Genomic DNA, 24,380 nt, shown 5'->3' with positions numbered 1-24,380 from the left:
GCGTAGAAAAAGACAGGGATGGGGAGAGGACGACAAGCAAGAGGAGGAGGAGAGGGATCTAGAGGTAGCCTGTGAAGGATGAAAAACCAGCAACAAGTTCCTCCTTTGGGCTTAGAGGACACTGATTTGAGCAGAAAAAAGTGTGCAGATTGGCCTTTTAGTTATTCCTTTTTATTTAATTTGAGCTTCTAGGCCTTGAGATGTGCTACTTATTAAATAAAGTATGACGTCATGAGAAATATTTGGTGCTCATAAGCCACTGGGCGCGATTTGTTTTTGTACCTTGATGTGTAAAACATCCCTTTTGAAATATCTGTTTGTCATTTAGGCAGCACTTAAGACTCAGTGACAGTATTCAGAAAGATAAAGGCAAAGCAGAAAGTACTGTGCTAATCACACCGGCCTTCAAAAACAGGCACAAGGTACCGGAATTAATCAACGTCCCCATTAAAGGCAGTTGTCAACTCAAATTTAATCTCAAAACGGGTGCAGTGGTGATCAAAATTAAAAGAACATTAGTGCCCTCTGGTGACATGACTGCATTTCATTAATATGCATGGCTCCTCCGCTCCAGGAGACACAAAACACAAGGATTCGAAGACTTTGCATTTCACCGTGCATGCTTGTGAGCTAAGGGTATTAAACTTGCACCAGGGTCACCTTTCAAATTTGACTTTCACTACCTGCCACAATCCTGCATATTTATACATTATCGATCACAACTTTAGCTGTGCGATGGTCAGGATGGGACACAAGCCTCATCTGAGCAGAGCACAAGGTGAATGTATATTTACTCTTTACGGGCAGAAGTAGGATTATTTTGGAAATTCAAATCTAACTTTTGTGACTCCAAATTTCACTGAGTGGACGGACTGCTTCGTAAACAGTTTTTTTTATTATTGTTATTATAAAAGATAGCCAGGTTTGAAGCTAAAAGCTGCATCGTGTAATCTACATTATAAGCAGAGTTAAACACAACATTGTTCACTGGCAGATTTAGATTTGAAATAAGTTTTTAATTTTACCAACATGTTTCTTCTGACTGAAAGTTAACATCTTTGAGTCGCCCAGAGACTCTAAAAACATGCAAAAAAGGATAAGAAATTTCGGTTTGCTCTAATGCCAGAAAACTTTTTACCTTTGACAACTGATAAGGGGAATAATCGCATTTAAACATGCCATTTTAAAAAGTAAAATTAACTAGAAGTGAGGAATGAGGAAGGGCTGCACAGTGGCACAGTTGGTAGAGCTGTTGCCTTGCAGCAAGAAGGTTCTGGGTTTGATTCCCGGCCCCGGTCTTTCTGCATGGAGTTTGCATGTCCTCCCTGCACATGTGTCTGGGTTTTCTCCGGGTACTCCGGTTTCCTCCCACAGTCCAAAAACATGACTGTCAGGTTAAATGGCCTCTCCAAATTGATCCTAGGTGTGAGTGTGTGTGTGCATGGTTGTGTGTCTCTGTGTTGCCCTGCAACAAACTGGCGACCTGTCCAGGGTGACCCTGCCTCTCACCTGGAACGTTAGCTGGAGAGGCACCAGCAACCCTCCTAACACCACTAAGGGACAAGGGTGTAAAGAAAATGGATGGATGAATCCAGAGGTAGCTGGTCACCTTGGTGGTTTGCCATTTTTACAGTTTGTTTGTATTATTCTCATCTTTTTTAAGAAGAAAATGGCATCATCCATTGTGTTTTGCGGTAGCCACCAGTAACACATCTCATGCCTGATGGGACACTTGATTTGAAGTAATTTCCCTCTCACAGTCTGCTGTAATAAGACTCAGATAAATAATTTATACCGGCTGAAGTTGTTTTGGTTACATCATTGATCATAAGTTGCCATATATAAAGACAGTCAATAGCCCCAAGCAGGAAATCTGGAAGGTTGTGTGATGCACTCTTTACTTTTCACTCCATTCCAATACACAATAGAAAACTATTCTGAGATTTGAGACTTTCTATCAAATTTGGCATCTATAACTCATCAAAATTTTTAAATGAATGAAAAATAAAACAGCAATATTAGAATACATGGCTATGAAATAGGTACAAATGGAGGCAGCGAATGACAGAAAGACATTAAGAATCACTGGTACTAACTTGCAAAAGGGGCAAATTGAACAGCAGTAAAACCAAGATGTATGGATACCTCATCAAAATGATGATTTTCTGAGTGTGTGGGTGTTTGTGCAATTTTTAGACAGTCTGACTATAAGTACTTAAACTCTGGGTTTGCTGATTTTTATTGTCTGCCATTTCAATAAGCGTTTAATGTAATTGTTATTTTTTACACTGCTCCACCAGGGTTGCCAATAAAAGTGGAAGCCAGTATAAATACCATTTCCTTACCTGAGCAGGTTTTATTAAATTATGACGTTAATATTTCAATAGCCATAACCCTTTGCGAAGAGAATGTTATGGCTGTTGAAAATGTTTAAAAATTATCATTAAATCCACTAAATCCTTTTTTTACAGGGAGACTGACTAAATGAGGCCCGGTGTCATTACAACGACGGAAAGCTGCTCATCTTGAGGGAGTCTCAGAAAGGAAATGATTTCCCAGCTGTCTGTTGGCTTTAGCGACGTATTATTGGTGGGAGTCAAGAGGTCGTCTTCGTCTCTCCCTGCGAGAAACTTATCATTATATAGTCTCACTTTGACTGAACGTCGCTACTTTTCAGGCCCACACGCCAGTGATTTAGCTGATTATTTCTGCCAGCCGTGTAGTAGAGAAAACTCACCACTTTTCACACATGAAGGCAGGACCTAACGACTCAGATATTTATAGGAAACAAATGCAGAACTTCAACGCTTTCTTAAATACTGAAATGCAAAGGTCAGAGTGCAGCCTTTTGTTTTTCTGGGAAATCTGGTTAAGACGACCAATTATCAGGAGTTTTATCAAATCAATTCCCAGAATCTAAACGTCCTCTCAGGGCCCAGAGGTGACCTTGCCGGAGTTTCACTGGAAATCAAGTGAGACTTTTATAGCAATAAGGAGAAAGAAAACAGTGTTATATTGTGTCCCGAAAATGACAGAGAGCAGATGCAGTTCAAGTGATTAAATGTTAGTGCAGCACACACTGTTGATATTACATTGATGGGGGGGCGGGAGAGAGAATTCAAGAGTAAGCCACAAATGGATGTTAAGTACAGGTGAGAACTGTCACCACACTGCAACCTGGTGGCAACGGTCAACCCTCCACAACAAAAGCAACCGCAACAGATATAAGAAACAGGCAGAGGACAGGCAGATTTCAAACGTCATCGAAAAAGGTTGGTTAAAAGCGTTTTTGGAGAGGAGGAAAATGAGGGTTGTCCGTCTCCATGGTCACACCATGGGCAGAGAGGGGCGAGGTTATAGGTTAGTGTGGAGCAGCAGGGCTGTAGAGAGTGAGGGGGCGTCTGCACATCACTTAAAGGTGATATTATACGTAGCCTTGCAAAAGTATTCACACTCCTTTTGTCGTTTAATGCTGGCAAACTGAAATGTGTTTTGTTTTGATTTCATGGGAAAGACCAACACAAAATAAAACAAAGACGCAAAGTGGCAGAAGATTTATTGTAAATCAGAAATAAGTTGTTTAAATGCATTTGCATTTAAAAAGCATTTTTTTAAAGCCACTATTTTTGCCTTCATTGGTGTAGCACATCTAGAAATTGAATTTTATGCTCATTCTTCTTTCCAAACAGCTAAAGCTCAGCCAGATTAGATGAATAGCATCTGCGAACATCAGTTTTGTAAATCCTTACCACACATTCATGAAGGTCTGGACTTTGACTAGTCCATTCAAACACATGAGTATGCTTTAATCTAAACTACCACATTGTGGATGTATGTTTAAGAACATTGTCCTTCTGAAACATTGTCCTCTATTCCATTTAAGTTGTGAATCTCCTCAGCTCTTCCGTCGTTACCATGGGACTCTTGGCTCTTTGACTTGTCTGACCTCGTTCACCTCTGAGGTCTTCACAGTAAAAGGAGATAAACAAGCATCCGGCTAATTAGATGACAACCGACTGCACTAAAATGTATATACAGGCATAAGAGTAAAAGAGGGTGGGCTCAAATGCTCAACCGCCTTTTCACTCTTTTTTTTCTTTCCGATTCACAATTATGTTTCACTTTGTGTTGCTTCTTCACAGTTTGTGGATGAAATATGTGTGAAACATGAAGGGGTGTACATACTTTTGCGAGGCGCAATATGAGGAGAAGCAGCAGAAACATGCTGGGGGGCTTTATGACTGTGCTATTTTGTTGATGCACTAATAGTCAGATGCCTTTAACAGGATGCTGTAATGTGCATAAGTGGCATTTGCTGTGCTCAGATTTCCCAACCAGAGCCATCATTAGCAATCATTTGTGCCCTCCAGTGTGCTAACAGTGGTCGGGTTATTATCATCATCATCATCGTTGTTGTTGTTGTTGTTGTTACTACAGATGATGGAAATGACGTTATATAACAAAAGCAGGTCAACAAATATGCACATTTTTATTGCATTTACAAAATGAGTGTTTCAGTAAATACCCTCGTCATCTGTGAGAAGATTTGGTCTTTAACGTATGGAAATTATCCACATCCAATCATAATTTGGATGAGTTTGCTGATGGCGATGACAGCAAAGCAGGTGAAGGGAATATGTGGGAAGGGGAAGATGGCGAAAGGAAAAGGGAAAGGAAGAAAAAGAAAGAGAGCAGTGCTGCCCCTGCCTCATTACAGCCCTGCCCAGAGGGAAGTCTCTTACCAAACTTGGATCAAGACTCACTTGAGCGTGAGGCGAGGATCTCCATATGGGGCATAGGGAGAAATGTTTAGTACAAACTCCTTGGGCGGATAGGAGCTCCACCTCTGCTGCACTGTGCTGCTGTCATTGTTATTCCAAAAGTCTCTGTCTAGATCACTGCGGCCAAAGAGAGAGACAGGTCAGAGCAACACAACTACGGACAGACCTGGCACCAACCGAGCATTCACATCACAGGCCGTCCTGGGGGCTTGGCTGGAGGACGAAGGTTGTTCTCGCATCGACGGAAACACAGCAGGCCCAGATTTAAAGTCTGTTTCTCTACCTGAAGCAGACAAGTCGTCGTAGAAGGTGTATTTAAAAATACATTGGCGGTTATTTGGGGTGGCCAACTGCACAGACATATTTGCAAGAAAAAGACTCAAACTAATAAAAGACACATCATAACAATAGAAAAATCTCGAAGCAGAAGTGAAGTCTGCACCCCAACCTTGGTGTTAAGAGAAGTGAGAAAGAAAGCAAGAAAGCAAGAAACACAGTGCAGAGAAATTACACACATAGTCAGAGAGTGCAGTGAGCAGAATCGCTAATAACGTACAAGTCACACAGCAGCGGTCAGAGTCGTAGCACAGGGACAGAGCAGAAAGGAGGAAGGAGTTGGAAGCTGAAATTACCAACAGAGCAACACCAACGCTGCTGGAGCCAGTCAGAAAAAAATAAATAAAAACACAAAACTTAAGAGATCCAACAAACCAAGTCAGAATGCATTTACAAGCTGAAGCCCATTTCAGTGCTTAAAAACCATCCATACAGAAATAAATAAAACACACACTGAAAGTAGCTGAGGCAAAACCAGGCTAAAGAAGAGAATGAGCAGGTTATTACGTGGAAATACAGCAGCACACACAGGAAAAGAAACCTGACCTATCCGGCTTCATTTACCAAGACGATAAAATGCCTTTATCTCAGTTTCATTCCTGTAAGAAATGTGAGATTAACATCACCCCCAAAAAAATCAGACTTCAAGCATTTCACAAGAAGTCTTTTGCCTTGAACCTGCAGCCTCTTGAGCCGTCAAAGGATTTCATCCTCAACAAAGATCTTCGAATGTGAAATAATGCAGATTAAATCTGAAGTGATTGAATCGCTGTCCTGGCATTACGCTGCTCTCCATAACACTATCCTTGTGGAAATTGTCACATAACAAAAAGAACAATTAATACTCATTTTTCTGCGTTGTTTGCGTGGATGTTCATAGGGCCGGACTGAAAGCCGAACCAAATCGAGCTCATTATCACCAGACTGTTCCACCCCAACCAGTTACCAGACACTTACTTGATGGCTTTCTTCTCCCCTCGCCCACGTGCGGAGTCTGGAGTGTCGGCTGTTTCCACTCCCGGCTTGTTCCTCTTTCCCTGGAGCCAAACGGAGAAGGGACGGGTTGATGAGGAAAACAAAGACACAAAAAGGTTAGCCTGGATTTCTCCTTTGAAGCTTTGTGTTTTTGCTGTGCTAATTTCAAGTGTAAATGCCTCTCCCATTATCTCAGAAACACTGTGCCATCACTCCTCATGATACTCTGATTACACTAATCAAAGTCAAATCAAATCTGCTGTGAAGAGTCATTTCTGACTATGATTATCATTCGCACCACCCTGAAATTTACATGGCAATTGCTTCTTTGAGGTAATCTGCCGGGTCCTGGAGAGTGGCATTCCTAAAAGTCCCGCACAAACCTGATTTCAAACAGCTGGAGCATGACCTGCAGTAACCATGGAAATAATGGCAATTTAAAGGGCTCAAAAAGTAGGTTCTGCTGTGCGCTTTCTTCTGGAAAAGCTCATTACCGTTAAAGGCGCCTCGCACGTGTCCTGCTGCAGGTAATCTCTACTGACACTTTTATACGAGTGGAACGGGTTGGGAATCAGTCCAAAGCTGCTCTTCCACACAAAAAAACCGTGAACGCAACACTGAAAGTGATGCTCTGACACACACAAAGAAGATGGCACGTTCCTCCATCCCATAAGTTCAACTCTATGTTGACTAAAGGTACGATCCCAGAGCTCAGCTGGTTTACTGGGAGTTAATTGAGCTTACAGCCTTAGACATTTTGGTGTAGCATAAAGCAACATACTTGTTACCAGGGTCATATAACCATAGCGTAAAAAAAATAGCCTAAAATAGCCACATTTCCATCTCACCTTGTCACGTCACATGACATGAGGGGATCAAATGTTTTTACTAATAGAAATCTGGAATATCTAGCCCTCTTTACTCTGACACTCTTGAATAAATCCAGTGAAACCAGTTGCTTGCATAAGTCTTTCCACAAGTAGAGTCCATCAGGGAGCAATTTAATCGTAGCACAAACGTGGCTGTTCTCTGAAGGTCCCAGAAAGTTGTTGAAGCACATTAGTTAACATGCAGCAAGGAAGACCAGGGAACATAAAAGAGCTGGCATAAAGTTGTAAAATACTTTAGAGCAGAGTTAGGTTATAAAAACTAAAGTCTGGACAGCTTAAACAAAGCCTAAAATAAGTTTGTTGACCTTATTGATAAGCAATAAGTTCACTGAAATAAATTACGCTGCAAATGTGCATAATAATCACTGACCTCTAAAGAGAGTAAGAGGCAATTTATCTATATATGTTTATAATTTTACATTCTTGAGTTGTTTCGTTTTTTACAACATTTGTAATATTTATCATCAAATGCTTTTCATTCCCAAAATCTGCACTTTTTTCTTCTTCTTGCCAGGCGGCGCATTTTGAGTTTGTGTTTCCGAGAATCAAGCTCACCCAAAACCTGCAACCAAATCCCAGAATTACGAGGATTTTGGTTTTGTTGTGGATTTTGGTTTTGTTGCGAAGTCAGAGTTTACAAAAGCTCTGCTGAGAAAGAAAGATAAAGGCCACAGTAGGAAACAGGATAATATCTAATACATACAAGGACACTAAGCCGCTCAAGTCTTGTGTTTTCAGTTCTAATCTAAACTGGAAAGGTCAACAAATGAATAAACAATGACAGAATAACCAGTTAAAACGCTTCGGAACAGAGAGGGCCAGAGAATGACACACTGAATTTCAAATGAACTGCTTATAATACACAAAAAATGTGCATGTATCTGTGTGTGTGTGTGTGTGTGTGTGCGTGTGTGTGTGTGTGTGTGTGTGTGTGTGTGTGTGTGTGTGTGTACTTGTTTATATTACGGTGCGGGGTCCAGAGCACGGAAGCACACCAACATTGTGGGGCCCGGTTACGTTGTGGGGCCCAAAATGCCGGACCCCGCATGGGAAACCACTCTAAAGCAGCTTGGGACGCTCTCCTAACATGCCTCATGCATTTTTTTCACTTGGCCCACAAGGTAGCAAAAACTGGAAAAGTGTGTGTCAAGTGTGTGTAAAAATGGGGTCCCCCTGCTAGTTCAAGATGGAACTGCAAGTATACACACACAGGAGTGTGTGTAAGGGCCCCTCATGGTCCTGTGTGTGTAAGGGCCCATCATGGTCCATGTTTTGACTAATATGATTGGCTGATATCTTATTAGCTTCCTAAAACCTGAAATTTTAGGAAGTGTTTTTTTATAATTAATGTTATAATGAATATATTATAACAGCACATACTAATGTGCTGTTATAAGGTTTTATAACATTATAACAAGTTTTGCGCACATTGCGCAAAACTCTGAAACAGGAGAAGCGGGACATAAAACAGAGCGACGAACTAGATATGAATTATGACATAAAAACAAAGAATCCGATGCTGGACAGTGAAAAAATCAACATATGATGTGAAACACATGACGATTAGGCGGCGCAGCAGGTGATGAGTGAAGATTACTGATGGTTAATAAACGATAAAATAAATCTAGCAACAGGAAAGAAACTAAAGTGGACATAGCAATAAGCCAAGAGAGGATAATACTAATCAGAGAAAACTAATTAGAAATGAATGAAGAACAAAATGCAAGAATAAACTAAGAAACTAAAGTAAATACACTGAAAAAAGTAAGCTATAGAATTTACCTAATAAATCTGAGGTAACAATTTGCATCGACTCTTTTGTGGTGGGTAAAATTTACCTCATATTTATGTATATATTCAACAGCTACTTACTCAGTTAAATTAGGTAAAACTATGTCTTGTTTGCTAATAGGTAATACCTGATGATTAAAAATAAAGGTTAATTAAAATCAGTTGATAACCATTACTTATTCTGAGAAGGTAAGGTAATGTTGGACAATAAAACATATTCCTGTTTTAGGACATCCAGACTGCTCAATAAGAAAGAAGTAGATCAGAGAAAAAGAGAAGTGAGGAGAGAAGAGAAAATGAAAGAAGTGAGGTGATCAGAGCAGAGGTGCAAGGGATGTCCAGTCACATGAAGATTTTCTTGTATCTAAACTCTTACTTGTGTTTCTTCAGCCACATACAACAGTGACTGAGCAAATCAGCAATCTGCAGGTGTATTTATACACAAATAACTGAACTGCCTTGCTTATAAGCAGCAATAATACACTAAATTATCCAAAAAATTAATAAAGTGCAGTACAACAGCTTTACACAACATTTCAATGAATAAACCCGTTTTATAACTCACTATGCTAAAGAGAGGTTCCGGAGCTGTCCACTGACCACTACCTGGTGGTGAGTTGGCTCTGGTGGTGGAGGAGGAAGGGTCTGCTGGGAACGTCTGGTGGAGTCCCCTGTGAGTCGGAGCTTTAACTCCCATCTCCGGCAGAACTTCGAAAATGTTCCGGGGAAGGTGGGGGACATTGAGTCTGAGTGGACCATGTTCTGTACCTCCATTGCCAAGGTGGCTTATCGGAGCTGCGACCGCAAGGTTGTTGGTGCCTGTTGTGGCGGCAACCCCTGAACCCGTTGGTGGACACCTTTGGTGAGGGATGCTGTCAAGCTGAAGAAGGATTCCTATTGGGTGTTTTTGGCCTGTGGGTTAGTAGACCCAGGACACACTGGCGGGACTCTGTCTCTCGGCTGGCCTGGGAACATCTTGGGGTTCCCCCGGAGGAGCTGGAAGAAGTGGCTGGGGGAAGTCTGGGCCTCCCTTCTGAAGCTGCTGCCCCTGCGACCCGACCCCAGATAAGCGGCAGAAAATGGATGGATGGAAGGATGGATGGATGGATTAATTGGGAAGCTGCTATTTAGTCAGAATTTACCTTAAATAGCACTCCACCAATCATCTGATCACACAATTTAATAGTCCTCCTCATGGAGCCCAAAAAAAACACCATTGGCACACACACCTATAAAAATATTTCTGAAACATGTTTCTATGTGGGGTCCTACCAAGTCAGTCATTCACACACACAGACACACACATACTTATGGATTTCTGACACATACATCCTTGTGGGGCCCTCCCATATGGATCAAAGGTTTTCTTATTTTTTAGATCATAGTTCAGGTACCTGATGGCATAAAAGCACATTATATTATAGTTTATGTTCCACACATCTTAAACAGCTAAACAGCTAAAAATATCATGTTGAAGGATGCTCCACTACAACCATAAATATTCTGTTATAGGACCTGGTTAGACATCCAGAACTGACTGGGAGGCTAGTAGCTAGAAAGGCTCTTTTGGTTTTGGGAACTACTTCATGTGATTTACAGGTCTTGAGTCTGTCATTTATGTTGTCAGGAAGATGTTGGTGAGTCATTTGTGGTTTTAATTTCAGGTGACAGGCTCTCATGTTCTACTGCGGTAGTCCATTCAACCAGAATCTTCCTTGAGTTTTTCCTTGATGAGACCATCAAAGCAGGATGCCGTCCCACAGGTCACATTCAATTAGACCTTATTGTGAGAAATAATCTTTGGAGACCTCATCTTGTTCTCTTGGCTTTCATGCTTGTTCATTTAGTCTAACTTTAATTGGGAAGCTGCTATTTAGTCAGAATTTACCTTAAACAGAACTCAACCAATCATCTAATCATACATTTTAATGGTCCTCCTTATGGAGCCCCCAGAATAACCCAGTGTCACACACCTATGAAAATATTTCAGAAACATGTTTATATGTGGGGTCCTACCAAGTCAGTCACTCTCACACACATACTCATGGATTTCTGACACATTTATTTAGTGTCCTAACGTTTTTGGAATGTGGTTGTCTTTATATATCGAATCCAGGCTGGGGCAAAAAGTTACAACAGTGAAATTGAGCTATCCAGTGTGGGTCCTTAGGTAAGACCCTTGGAGCTATATAGCCTACCTCATACCATGAGAGACATTGATATGCATAACATGCCGGCTCAGACGTCGCCCGGCCAAACAAGGTCTGTGTCAGGTGCTGGGGAACCAGAGCACCCTGATGAAAAATGGGCTACTGGAACAAGACGGAAATGGGCAAGAGGTGAAAACCTGGATCTGTTGGAATGCTACTACTCAAGTAACCCTAATCAGAGAGGCTACATGCAAAGGATGTGGGAAAAATGGTTAGTTTGACATCCCCAGTCTACAATGACTGCTAAACAACTAGTAGCTCAGTGTTCCAACATCCGCAAACGGCAACTGCTATCACAACCTGAGATTGACGAGGTACAACACAAATGCTACGGCAAGAGGGAGGAGCCTGGATGTCAGGACAAGGGGGAGTTAACTACAACTACCCCAGAGACTGGGTATGAAGCCCCAGTAATGAACGAACCATCAAAGCTGAACGAGACAGCAACTGACCTGAGAGAGAGAATCGTGGCCCGAATGAACACCAGACAACCCCGACGCCAACTACAACGACTGAGTGAAGTACCATCAGAAAGTCTAATTGAAGATGTGAATGCAGCATTAAGAACGATCCCTACCAACACCATAACTGAAACCAATGAACTGATATACAACTCAGCATCAGTGATCCTTGAGATGCTTGGCTATAAGAGCAACCATGAGACCCGATACCCACCATGGAAAAGACGGTTAGAGGCTAAGATCAAGATAACAAGGAGGGAAGTGAGCCAACTGTCAGAGCTCCAAAGGGGTGCAATGAAAAGATCAGTACCTAAGAAATACAGCCAGATGCCCATACCTGAAGCACTCGAAACTGCCAAACAAAGGCTCCAAGCCTTGGTCAGCCGCCTAAAGAGATACACAAGAGAGAATGAAGCCAGGAGGATTAACCGGATCTTCTTCACCAACCAGCTAAAGTATACTCTCAATGGCAGAGTACTAACAACAGAGCAGACCCACCAAGGCTGGAGACTGAACAATACTGGAAAGGCATATGGGAAAGGGAGGCGTCCCACAACAGCAATGCACAGTGGCTAACCTCTCTACGAGAGGACCACAGCAACCTCCCTGAACAAGCCCCGGTAACCATCACTGTGGCAGATGTCCAAGAAAGAGTCTCAGGTATGAAAAAAACTGAACAGCACCAGGACCTGACATGATCCATGCCTACTGGCTGAAGAAACTCACTGCCCTCCATGAGCGACTGGCAGCTCAACTGAACCAGCTGCTACAAAACGGGACTCACCCTGAATGGTTAACTGAAGGGCGCACAATCCTGATACAGAAGGTATCCCATCCAACCCAGTCCCATCCAACTATTGGCCAATAACCTGTCTCTCTACAACATGGAAGCTCATATCAGGCATCATAGCGGCTAAGATAAGCGGACACATGGATAAATACATGAGCATGGCTCAGAAGAGCATCGGCATAAACAGCAGAGGAGCCAAACACCAACTCCTTGTAGACCACACAGTCGCCCGAGATTGCAAAATCCGACACACCAACCTGTGCACCGCTTGGATTGACTACAAGAAAGCCTATGACTCAATGCAACATACCTGGATCATTGAATGCTTAGAGATGTACAACATCAATAGGACTCTAAGAGCCTTCATTGCAAACTCGATGAGGCAGTGGAAAACCACCCTTGAAGCCAACTGCAAACCACTTGCACAAGTGTCCATCAAATGTGGCATATACCAAGGAGATATCTTGTAATTCGCTCCAGATTATTTTCTTGTCATTATATGTTTAAATCCCCTTGTCATATTTTATTTTTATATATATCTTTTCTTTTCTTATGTTTGTGTACAATGTTTCAAACATCGCAAATAAAGATAAAAAACAAACAAACTTAGGAGCAGACACCTATGGGGAGACACGTGCAAACGGAATATCATTGATTACCACACTTCAATCCGATAGGTGGCGGTAAATGCAACTTACATCGGTTGCAATCCGAAAATAAAATACTAAAGAAGAGGACGACTACACGTGCAAACGAAAACGACACGCTACTAGGAAGAAAGCATAACACAGTACGACACGTACAAACGGTAAGTGTTTGTACGTGGGTGGCGGTAAATGCAACTTAAATAGGTTGCAATCCGAAAATAAAATACTAAAGAAAAAGACGACGACACGCTACTGGGAAGAAAGCATAACACACAGGTGAGTAAATTGTATGTTAATACTAAATGCAAGAAACTGATGTGGAAATGCTTTTTATCCAAACTCCGACGTTTATATGCAATGATTTTGGCTTCGCGTTCAATATATTGACACGCGGGTGACTTAATGTTTTCTCGTAAGAAATTCGGCTTTTTAACTTATCATTCATCTAATCATGCAGTGTTTTAAATACAATGGTATAAAAGGGAAAGATAGGATTTATAATTGCTCCGTGTTATATTGAGGGGGATTTTGATGCGCTAACATTTCATAACTGCTGATTACAGAACTTGACTTTGGCGTAGCTCACCGAAACTTCTTCGAAACTCGCCAAACATTTGCTAAAGCTCTGTGTTGGTATTTCACCGCGGTAAAGCTAGCCGGCTCTGACTCCAGCCGGCCCAGTACACAATATACAAGTGCGCGGTAGCTCAAGACATTATGGTACACCCATTTACGTGCTGCTTTCACAATAAAAGCGCACATCCGGTCCATATTTGAGCTACTCAAATCCAGCCGTAGCATTTGCAAACAGAAAATAATATATGCTGAGAAACTAATATAAAATAAAAACTTATATGTATGTATATATATATATATATATATATATATATATATATATATATATATATATATATATATAGTCGCCATATATCAGAAAATGGCGACTAGATCTGATGTATAACTTCAAAATAAAAGCCTATCAAAAACGTAATTTTTTTTTTTTTTTTTCCCCCTAAGTTGCAGTGCCCTTTGCTGAGAAACTCTCTGTTTCCAAAGACTGCTACCACTTCTGGATGACAAAGGGACACCTCTAGAATTGAACCAGAAAGTGGCAACCAGATCTGATGTGTAATTTCAAAATAAAAGACCATGAAAGTAGTTCTTTGGATCTGTTCCACCTAAGTTGCCGTGCCCATTGCTGAGAAACTCTCTGTTTCCAAAGACTGCTACCACTTCTGGATGACAAAGGGACACCTCTAGAACAGAACCAGAAAGTGGCAACCAGATCTGGTGTGTAATTTCAAAATAAAACGCTATCAAAAAAGTCATTTTTTATCTTTTTCCCACTAATTTGCCGTGCTCATTGCTGAAAAACTTTCTGTTTCCAGTGACTTCTCTCACTTCTGGATGACAGAGGGACACCTCTAGAAGACAACCAGAAAATATCAAACACATATGATCTATAATTTCAAAATTACAAGCCTCTAACTGTTCAATCGTCTTGGGCCTTCTTTGTCGCATCTCCCTCTTTATGATGCACCAAAAGAAGAAGGGGAGATGCCACACAGTGGTAAAAATGGCCGTGTGCCAACTTTTTGGGGATTTATAGACATTGTGAAACTTTGACTCAACATATATTTCCTGTAAAATGTTACATTTACTCAGATTAAACTTTTGATCTGCCATCTATGTTCTATTACGAACAAAATATTATATGTTGGCACCTCCACATCATTGCATTCAGTTTTTATTCACAAATTGTTTAGTGTCAACTTTTTTGAAATCTGGTTTGTATATAAGTAGTACATGTATAGGAGATTATAGAAAAATCTGTATATAAATAAGATGATTGAGTGAGGCAGCTCTTTACATTTTCTACTTATTTTTGTATATAAAAGTAAAAACCTATTATTTTAAAATGATTTAATTTTGAAATTATAGATCATATGTGTTATTTTCTGGTTGTCTTCTAGAGGTGTCCCTCTGTCGTCCAGAAGTGAGAGAAGTCACTGAAAACAGAAAGTTTTTCAGCAATGAGCACGGCAAATTAGTGGGAAAAAGATAAAAAAAATGACTTTTTTGATAGTGTTTTATTTTGAGATTACACATCAGATCTGGTTGCCACTTTCTGGTTCTCTTCTAGAGGTGTCCCTTTGTCATCCAGAAGTGAGAGAAGTCACTGAAAACAGAAAGTTTTTCAGCAATGAGCACGGCAAATTAGTGGGAAAAAGATTAAAAAAAATGACTTTTTTGATAGTGTTTTATTTTGAGATTACACATCAGATCTGGTTGCCACTTTCTGGTTCTCTTCTAGATGTGTCCCTCTGTCATCCAGAAGTGGTAGGAGTCTTTGGAAACAGAGAGTTTCTCAGCAATGAGCACGGCAACTTGGGGGGGAAAAAGATAAAAAAATGACTTTTTTGATAGGCTTTTATTTTGAAATTACACATCAGATCTGGTTGCCACTTTCTGGTTCTGTTCTAGAGGTGTCCCTCTGTCACCCAGAAGTGGTAGCAGTCTTTGGAAACAGAGAGTTTCTCAGCAATGAGCACGGCAACTTAGGTGGAACAGATCCAAAGAACTACTTTAATGGTCTTTTATTTTGAAATTACACATCAGATCTAGTTGCAAATTTCTGGTTCTGTTCTAGAGGTGTCCCTTTGTCATCCAGAAGTGGTAGGAGTCTTTGGAAACAGAGAGTTTCTCAGCAATGGGCACGGCAACTTAGGGGGAAAAAATAAAAATTGTTTTTGATAGGCTTTTATTTTTGAAATTATACATCAGATCTAGTCGCCACTGATTAGTTTTTATTTTGTATTAGTTTCTCAGCATATATTATTTTATGTTTGCAAATGCTGTGGCTGGATTTGAGTAGATCAAACATGGACCGGATGTGCGCTTTTATTGTGAAAGCAGCACGTAAATGGGTGTACCATAATGTCTTGAGCTACCGCGCACTTGTATATTGTGTACTGGGCCGGCTGGAGTCAGAGCCGGCTAGCTTTACTGCAGTATGATTTCAGTGTATCTCTGTCTCGATATTTTTTTCATGTGAAAGAATGTGCATTTAAATAATTCAATCATTTTGGCGCGAATAACTGTCAAAATTAGCGCCAATTCACAATCCACAAGGCTACGTAAAAATAACACTTTGATACAGACGATAATAAAAATGAGCTGGTACGCCTCAAAATTCTGAATTATGTTGGTTAAGCTATTGAAACAACAGTCCTTTTTTGCATCTGGTATGAACTGTATTTGGTTAAAGGTTTAAAAGCTCAGCTTCAAAGTGGCACACATTTTCATTAATATAGCACCATTCTCTTAAGCCGAAGATGGGAAACTCTTCTTTTTTTCTTAATTCATTCTTAGATCTTCATCTGGCCAGGCTTATTCCCCCAGACTTTGTGCAGTGCATGATTAAAATCTTTTTAAATGAGTATAGAGTTCTTATCAAAGTTGTCTGTGCCATATTTTTTTTTATTATTTTTAGGGCTAAAATGTCCAAAAGGAAGGTAAGAAAAAACCCAGTTGATGAAGCAACCTTTTACATTCAATCTTCAAAGGACAAACCAGGATTAATGGAAAGATTTATTGATGACAACAAAGGTAATAAACTCATTTTGAATCACTTACCCTAAATATTGATTTGTTTTATAAAATGACATACTGAAAACAAATTCATAATGATTAATGTCAAGATTTCTAAGCAATAATTTAGTATTAACATCTTAAGACCACAATTATTTGGTTAATGGGTTATCTAAAAATGAAGAAATAATTTAATTATTCCTAACCAATGTGTTCATATGAAATGCCTTGCAGGAAGAGGCATATTTGCTACCCAGCCCATTGAACAGGGAGATTTTGTCATAGAATACAGGGGACGTCTTCTACCAGCAGATGAATGTCAAACAAGAAAGTACTCTGGAAAGGAGAGTACATTTCTTTTTGAGTTTGAATGGCAGAATCGACATTGGTGGTATGTAAGAGCAAATATCTTCCATAAAGGAATTTTGGACTCTAAAGAGAGTGGAATTCAAGATCAGAGAGATTCAATTTGAAGCAATATTTTATTGTCACACCAGAATTGACATCAAAAACTTGTTTGGTATAACTGCTAAAGACATTATCTCAAAATTTATCACAACTTTGATGTTTGAAATGTTAATGAAATTAGTGTTTCTAAGCTAACTTTTATTTTACACAAAGACTACATATGATACACAAAATGTTTGATTTTGTTGATTTCTTTCCTAGTATTGATGCATCAAAAGAGGATGGCTCTCTAGGAAGATTAGTGAATGACAACCACAAGTCTCCAAACTGCACCATGGAAAAAATTATTGTAAATAATAAGCCCCATTTGTGCCTCTTTGCCATCAAGAAAATAGAAATAGGAACTGAAATTGATTACAACTACGGGGACTCAAAATGGCCATGGCGTGAAAAAGTAAGTCGATGAGATCAAGTATGCACGTTGGAAAGTTAAGATATTAAAAGCCTTAATTTTTTCTATTTGAATTACATTTACAGGTTTTGAGTCTGTCATTTAACTTTTCTATGAGATGTTGATAAGTTATTTCTGGCTTTAGTTCCAGGTAACTGGCTGTCAGGCTCCTGCTCCTGCAGATCAACTACACAAAACCTTCTTTGACTCTCCCAGTGATGACACTAACGAACAAGACAACAGCCAACAGGTAACTTTCAGTTAGTTTTGTTGAGAATTACACTGTGTAGACCTGTTCTCGTTCTCAATGTTTACATACTTGAGTTCTTGCTTTACTTTAATTTTGGAAGCTGTTAAATAATCAGAAGGTAACTTTGACATCATTCAACCAATCATCTGATCACATGTTAATGGTTCTCGTTAGGCAGTAGAAACAAAAAACTGGCACACACACCTAGAGATGGATTTCTGAAACATGCTGCCATGTGAGGCCCTCCCGTTTGTATCTAATTTTTTCTTATTTTTTAGATCATAGTTGAAGTAGCTGAAATACTGGGAACACATTATATTTTAGTTATAGTTACACACATCTTAAACAGCTTCAAAGCTAAACTTTTATGTCGAAGGATGCTCAACTACATCCATAAATATGCTGTAATAGGACCTGATTAAACATCCAGGACTGCCTGGGATGCTGGTAGCTAGAAACACTCTTTTGGTTTTGGAAACTACTTCACATCATTTACAGGTTTTGAGTCTGTCATTTAACTTTTCTATGAGATGTTGATAAGTTATTTCTGGCTTTAGTTCCAGGTAACTGGCTGTCAGGCTCCTGCTCCTGCAGATCAACTACACAAAACCTTCTTTGACTCTCCCAGTGATGACACTAACGAACAAGACAACAGCCAACAGGTAACTTTCAGTTAGTTTTGTTGAGAATTACACTGTGTAGACCTGTTCTCGTTCTCAATGTTTACATACTTGAGTTCTTGCTTTACTTTAATTTTGGAAGCTGTTATTTAATCAGAAGGTAACTTTGACATCATTCAACCAATCATCTGATCACATGTTAATGGTTCTCGTTAGGCAGTAGAAACAAAAAACTGGCACACACACCTAGAGATGGATGTCTGAAACATGCTGCCATGTGGGGTCCAACCAAGCCACACACACACCTAGAGATGGATTTCTGAAACATGCTGCCATGTGGGGTCCAACCAAGCCAGTCACTCACACACACACACACACACACACACACACACACACACACACACACACACACACACACACACACCTAGAGATGGATTTCTGAAACATGCTGCCATGTGAGGCCCTCCCGTTTGTATCTAATTTTTTCTTATTTTTTAGATCATAGTTGAAGTAGCTGAAATACTGGAAACACATTATATTTTAGTTATAGTTACACACATCTTAAACAGCTTCAAAGCTAAACTTTTATGTCGAAGGATGCTCAACTACATCCATAAATATGCTTTAATAGGACCTGATTAAACATCCAGGACTGCCTGGGATGCTGGTAGCTAGAAACACTCTTTTGGTTTTGGAAACTACTTCACATAATATACATTTACAGGTTTTGAGTCTGTCATTTAACTTTTCTATGAGATGTTGATAAGTTATTTCTGGCTTTAGTTCCAGGTAACTGGCTGTCAGGCTCCTGCTCCTGCAGATCAACTACACAAAACCTTCTTTGACTCTCCCAGTGATGACACTAACGAACAAGACAACAGCCAACAGGTAACTTTCAGTTAGTTTTGTTGAGAATTACACTGTGTAGACCTGTTCTCGTTCTCAATGTTTACATACTTGAGTTCTTGCTTTACTTTAATTCTGGAAGCTGTTAAATAATCAGAAGGTAACTTTGACATCATTCAACCAATCATCTGATCACATGTTAATGGTTCTCGTTAGGCAGTAGAAACAAAAAACTGGTACACACACCTAGAGATGGATGTCTGAAACATGCTGCCATGTGGGGTCCAACCAAGCCACACACACACCTAGAGATGGATTTCTGAAACATGCTGCCATGTGGGGTCCAACCAAGCCAGTCACTCACACACACACACACACACACACACACACACCTAGAGATGGATTTCTGAAACATGCTTCATGTGGTACCTGTTCTTGTTTTTAGTTTACATACATGTGCATTTGTTTGTAAAACCTTCTGTTTTACAGAACTGGGAAGTTAGTCAGGATTTTTATATATTTTTTTTGTATTCATTCTTTTAACCTAATTTTTAAGAAAGGAATTCCACATCCATTTTTGGTGTTCACCCTTTCTGCTGATTCTGAAGTTGCACACCTTTAAGATCAATCAAACAATTTTCCTTTTTGGTAAGAAGTAAACTTTGGAGCCTTTTTCTTGGCTTTATACAATGTGTTTTTGTGTGGGCCTCCTTCATTTACCCAAGGTGTTGCCATATTTTGGATCATGTTTGCTGCACCATTACACTTATGCAATATAATAGGTTAGCCTACATTAACTGTAACTTTGCATATCTTTTCATCCCCCCCCCCCACATAGCTTTCAGTTGTTCAAGGAGTTTATCTAGTGGACTCCACAGAGAGTAATGATACTGACAGTGATTCTGGAAAAGACTTCTCTGCATCTCTACACAAAGATATAAAAAGAAAAGTAATAATGTTGAAGAAATACAATTATTTTTTAAAAATATTCTTTAAAGAATCATAAGAAATTAAAGATGCAGTATGTAACTTCTTCAAAACCATGGACTTCCTTATGAAAATTCGAACAAGCTCCGACAAGCCCTGCCCCCTTACTCTCCGCTGCATCACCCAAGCCTCCCTTCACACTCCTGTGTCTGCCTGGTAGCATTTGGACCGACCTGCATGCTATAGTTAAATTTCCAGCTGAAGGTCAAGTTAGCAGGTTGCATACAGACAGTTTGTGTGTTGGCAGTGTGGGACTTTGGGTTCCGGTCACAGAGCAGTCATCCTAAGCTGATGTGTTTAGACAATCCAGAACAGATTTCCAGATCCTTATGGACAATACAAGAGATTTATTCTAAGCAAAAAATGGCTGCTGTGTTGTGTGTTTTAAATTTTTTTTCTGCTTTCTAATTGCATATAAATATGTTGCTTATTCAGATAATTTAAAATACATTTGTTGTGAATAATTCTCAGTAAATTGTTCAAAAAAGATTTTTTTTCTTTTTTACCCAACTGCTCATGTTTTGAGAGCCAAAGGACCACTTTACCACACACCGTACTGTTGGAATAATAAATATTAACTTGATAAAATTTTCTGGGTCTGTATTAGTCATACAAGGTCAAAGAATCTCACTGAACAATGGATTAACATCTTTAAAATGTTTTATTTTCCAGATGTGTAAAATAAATAAACTTTTGTTGCCTACTCCCGCAAATGCAAATATGTGAACATTTTGAGTCATGGCGACAACAGATGATTCCTTTTGTATCTGCTGCAATGTCTGATCTGTTGAAAGAGCATAAATAATTATATGTGCCAGACATTGATTCATAAATTAATGTCCTGTGAAGGAACATGGATGTTAAAAAATATGCATAATCAAAAATAAAATTCTGCCTTGCCCAAATGAGGCCTACCTTTTTTAATTATAATTTCCAGTTTTTATTGGGAAGATAACAAGTAGCAGTAATGGTTTGATACAAACATTAACTACTTACCTGGACCTCTGCTGACTTGTCTCCAGTAGCTCCTGTGTGGTGGGAGCTGGCACAGTGGGCAGTTCACCATGCTGACGCGGCTCATGTGGTCTCATGGCTATTAATCGAGGGAGTCAACATAAACCTCTATAAGCTCATCCCAGGGACCATGCTATAGGCATCCAGGTCCAGTTGAAGAAAGCCCATCAACATGCCCTTAATTAGAAAATTAACATAACAATTGTAACTTTAAATTTTTTTAAAAATAAATAAAATGTTTTACTTTTGTCTTATTTGATAATCTTAATAAATGCCCATTGCATTGTTGAATATTCAGACACAATGTTAAAAAGCATTCATTGCCCAGTGTAGCGCCAGAAAAGCATAATGATTTCCACTAAATTATTTTGCCATTTCACATTACATAAGAAACCAAAGCTACACATTGATGTTACATATTGCTACTGCATTTTCATTATTTACTCACGGAAATTAATCTGCTACCAAACATATTCTGTAGAAGATGTGGCCAACATTTTTCAATGCTTAAGTGTTATAAAATGGGAACAATATATTACAAAATCTGTAAGCTATTATGTGAAACACAAAACTTTAAGATACCCAGGATTAGAAACAGCTAATTCAAGTGCAAATGTTGTAAACATTATCATAATATTTTATTTACTGTTTAATTGACAAGCACAGTCCACAAGAAAATAAATTTACCAAATCTAAATGCATTTAATTCTGATCCAAAAAGTATGTTGGGACAAAAATGGTAGGTACAAAACCAATGTTTATACTAAGGTTGAATTAGCAGGTAATGTTAAAATGAATCAACATCCGACTACAACTTTCTTACAGTGCTGTCTCAAGTTACAGAGTAATATTAGATTTGTGCCATCACCATTGATACTAATATCTCAGCTGTTATTTTTTTTAAATAAAAAATAAAGCAAATCAAGCAGAGATACTTACTTGTAAGGCAGATATGTTGCTAACTCTGGATCAGTTTTGAAACCTTTGAGAACTTTGTCTCCCTCCACATATGAAGCGCTATTCCAATATTTGCCCTTGTTTTATTTGTTTTATTTCGGACTTGATCTAATTCTCTCTTTTTAGTTTGACTTTCGTCATGGGTCTTCTTTTGTCTACCCGTGTTGGTTTTTGGACCAGGTACAACTCCAGAAATTAGATGTTTCCCTGTAATGTTGGTTTATTTCTCCATCATTAGCACAACTGCAACAGCACAATGCTGGCTTCATCGTGAAGGACAGGTGAGTTCCACATACATGCTGTGGATGATGACAGTCCAAAGACACGCTCTCTGGCTCTGGTTGGTTGTTTTGTTTTGAGAGCGCATGTTTACAAATGTTATTAGGGGCACAAGGAAGAGGCAGTAGGACTTGATTTTTTTTTCACAGATTATCTCTCTCATCTTTTACTTTAAGGATATAGTGACATTTTTAACAAATGTGAAAATAAAAACGTTACATACTGCAGCTTTATTTAAACTTTTTAAAATAACCATCTCTCTGCATGTATAATCACAGGATTTTAATAATTATAGCTTGTTGTAATCTTTTTACAGATTAATCAAAATCCAAATTTGTCTGATGCTACCTACGATTCAAGTAATGACAGCATGGAAGAGCCTTCAGTGTTATTGGCAATGGATTCACAACGGCCTACAAGAGCATCTTACTTCTCTGTAAGCCTCATGATTCAATGCAATTTTAAAAAGTAGACTTGATTCAATTGCTTATAATGAATTGCTAGTGTTCATTGCTACATCATGTTTTACTAGTTTTACTAATTCTTTTAACACAATCTTGTTCAGTTGACACTTTTCTTTATCTGGTCTAACATTTTATTTATTTACATATATATAATTTTTTTTTTTTTTCAAAATTAGATTTTTCTTCCCTTAATATTGCATTTTACTATCTGTTTGGACCTAAACTTAGAACAAGAGTATACTAAATTGGACCAAGCATTCTTATATATGTGCACCTTTTAAAAATAAGAATATTGCTTAAAAGTTCAATATTTATTGCTAGTCATTTCAAAAAGTGAAACCATACATTTATTGCACATTGAGTATAATATTTCAAGCTTTGCTTTTTTTTCTTTTGTAATTTAGATGATTATGGCTTCCTGGTATTAAAAGACCAACAGAGTCTCAAAATATTAGAATATCACACTGGCCAATCAAAAAATGATGTCTTAATTCCTAATGTCAGGCTTCTCAACAGTTTGTCCATTTCTATGCACTCAAAACTTGGTTGACATACTCTTGCATGAATTACTGCATCAATGCACAGTGACATGGAGGCCATCAGCCTGTGGTTGTACATGGATGTAATGGAAGTCCAGATTGCTGTGATGGCTGCCCTTAGGTCATCTGCCTTGTCGGGTCTGATGTCTATATAATGTTTCGCCTGACAACAGCATATAAATTTTTTGTCTGGGGTTCTGATCAGGGGAGTTTGTTGCTTAATTAATAACAGGAACACCATGGTTATTCAACCAGGTTCTGGTACTTTTGATGGTGTGGGAAGGTGCCAAGTTCTGCTGAAAAATAAACTCAGCATCTCCACACAACCAGTCAGCAGAGGGTAGCATGAAACGGTCTAAACATTTGCTACATGGCTGCGTTGTCTATGGACTTAAGACCCAGCAGACCAGAATCAGCAGATGACATGGTACCCCAAACATCACTGACTGTGGAAACGTCACAATGGACATGAAGCAACATAGATTCTGCGCTTCTCCATTCTTCCTCTAGACTCTTTGACCTTGATTTCCAAATGAAATGCAGAATTTACTGTCAGCTGAAAACGGGACTTTGGACCATCGAGCAACAATCCAGTTCCTTTTCTCCTTAGCCCAGATGAAACTCTGATGATGTCTCTGGTTCAGGAGTGGCTAGACATCAGGAATGTGACATTTGTAGAATATGGCTAGTATTTATTTGTGCAGTGCCTCTTGAAGCACCGACTTAAGCCTTCGTCCACTCTTTGTCAAGCTCCACCTTATTTTTCAATGGATTTCGCTTGACAGCCCTGTTTTTTCTGTTGCTTTTGCACCTTTTACCAAACTTCTATTTTTCACACTGAATTTTCTGTTACTGTCCTTGGATCCAGAATTCTGTGTATAATCACCTTCTTCAGCAATGGCACAAGTTCAAATCCCTGCTGAGAGTGGAACTCCTTCAATCAGTGCTCCTCCGCAGCTCTGATTGGCTAAGCAATGTAATGTGATCCTCTGCAGCAGCTCTGATTGGCTAAGCAATGTGACGTGATCCTCTGCAGCAGCTCTGATTGGCCTAGCAATGTAATGTGATCCTCTGCAGCAAGTGATGGCAAAGC

General features: G+C 39.3%; 2 protein-coding genes across 2 annotated transcripts in view; one reads left to right on the top strand and one right to left on the bottom strand.

Moving 5' to 3' along the window:
- Positions 1 to 4,162: 4,162 nt before the first annotated feature.
- Positions 4,163 to 24,380, bottom strand: part of LOC148158649 (synaptotagmin-7-like) — an 83,388-nt gene continuing 63,170 nt past the window's right edge. The window contains exons 3-4 of the mRNA XM_088006239.1: positions 6,075 to 6,154; positions 4,163 to 4,898 (exon numbers count right to left, since the gene is read on the bottom strand). Coding sequence (XP_087862365.1) covers positions 4,760 to 4,898; positions 6,075 to 6,154 — 219 coding nt within the window. The 3' untranslated portion in view covers positions 4,163 to 4,759. The remainder of the gene's footprint in view (positions 4,899 to 6,074; positions 6,155 to 24,380) is intronic.
- LOC106930766 (N-lysine methyltransferase KMT5A-A-like) lies at positions 16,077 to 17,346 on the top strand. The gene is made up of 3 exons (XM_088006236.1): positions 16,077 to 16,490; positions 16,707 to 16,863; positions 17,142 to 17,346. Exons 1-3 carry the CDS (start codon positions 16,217 to 16,219, stop codon positions 17,344 to 17,346), a joined length of 636 nt encoding a protein of 211 aa, XP_087862362.1. The 5' UTR covers positions 16,077 to 16,216.

This window comes from Poecilia mexicana, unplaced genomic scaffold (assembly GCF_051168715.1).
Source record: "Poecilia mexicana isolate PSO_F unplaced genomic scaffold, ASM5116871v1 scaffold_6, whole genome shotgun sequence".
Lineage (NCBI taxonomy): Eukaryota > Metazoa > Chordata > Actinopteri > Cyprinodontiformes > Poeciliidae > Poecilia > Poecilia mexicana.
This window is presented reverse-complemented; position numbering and strand designations above follow the sequence as displayed.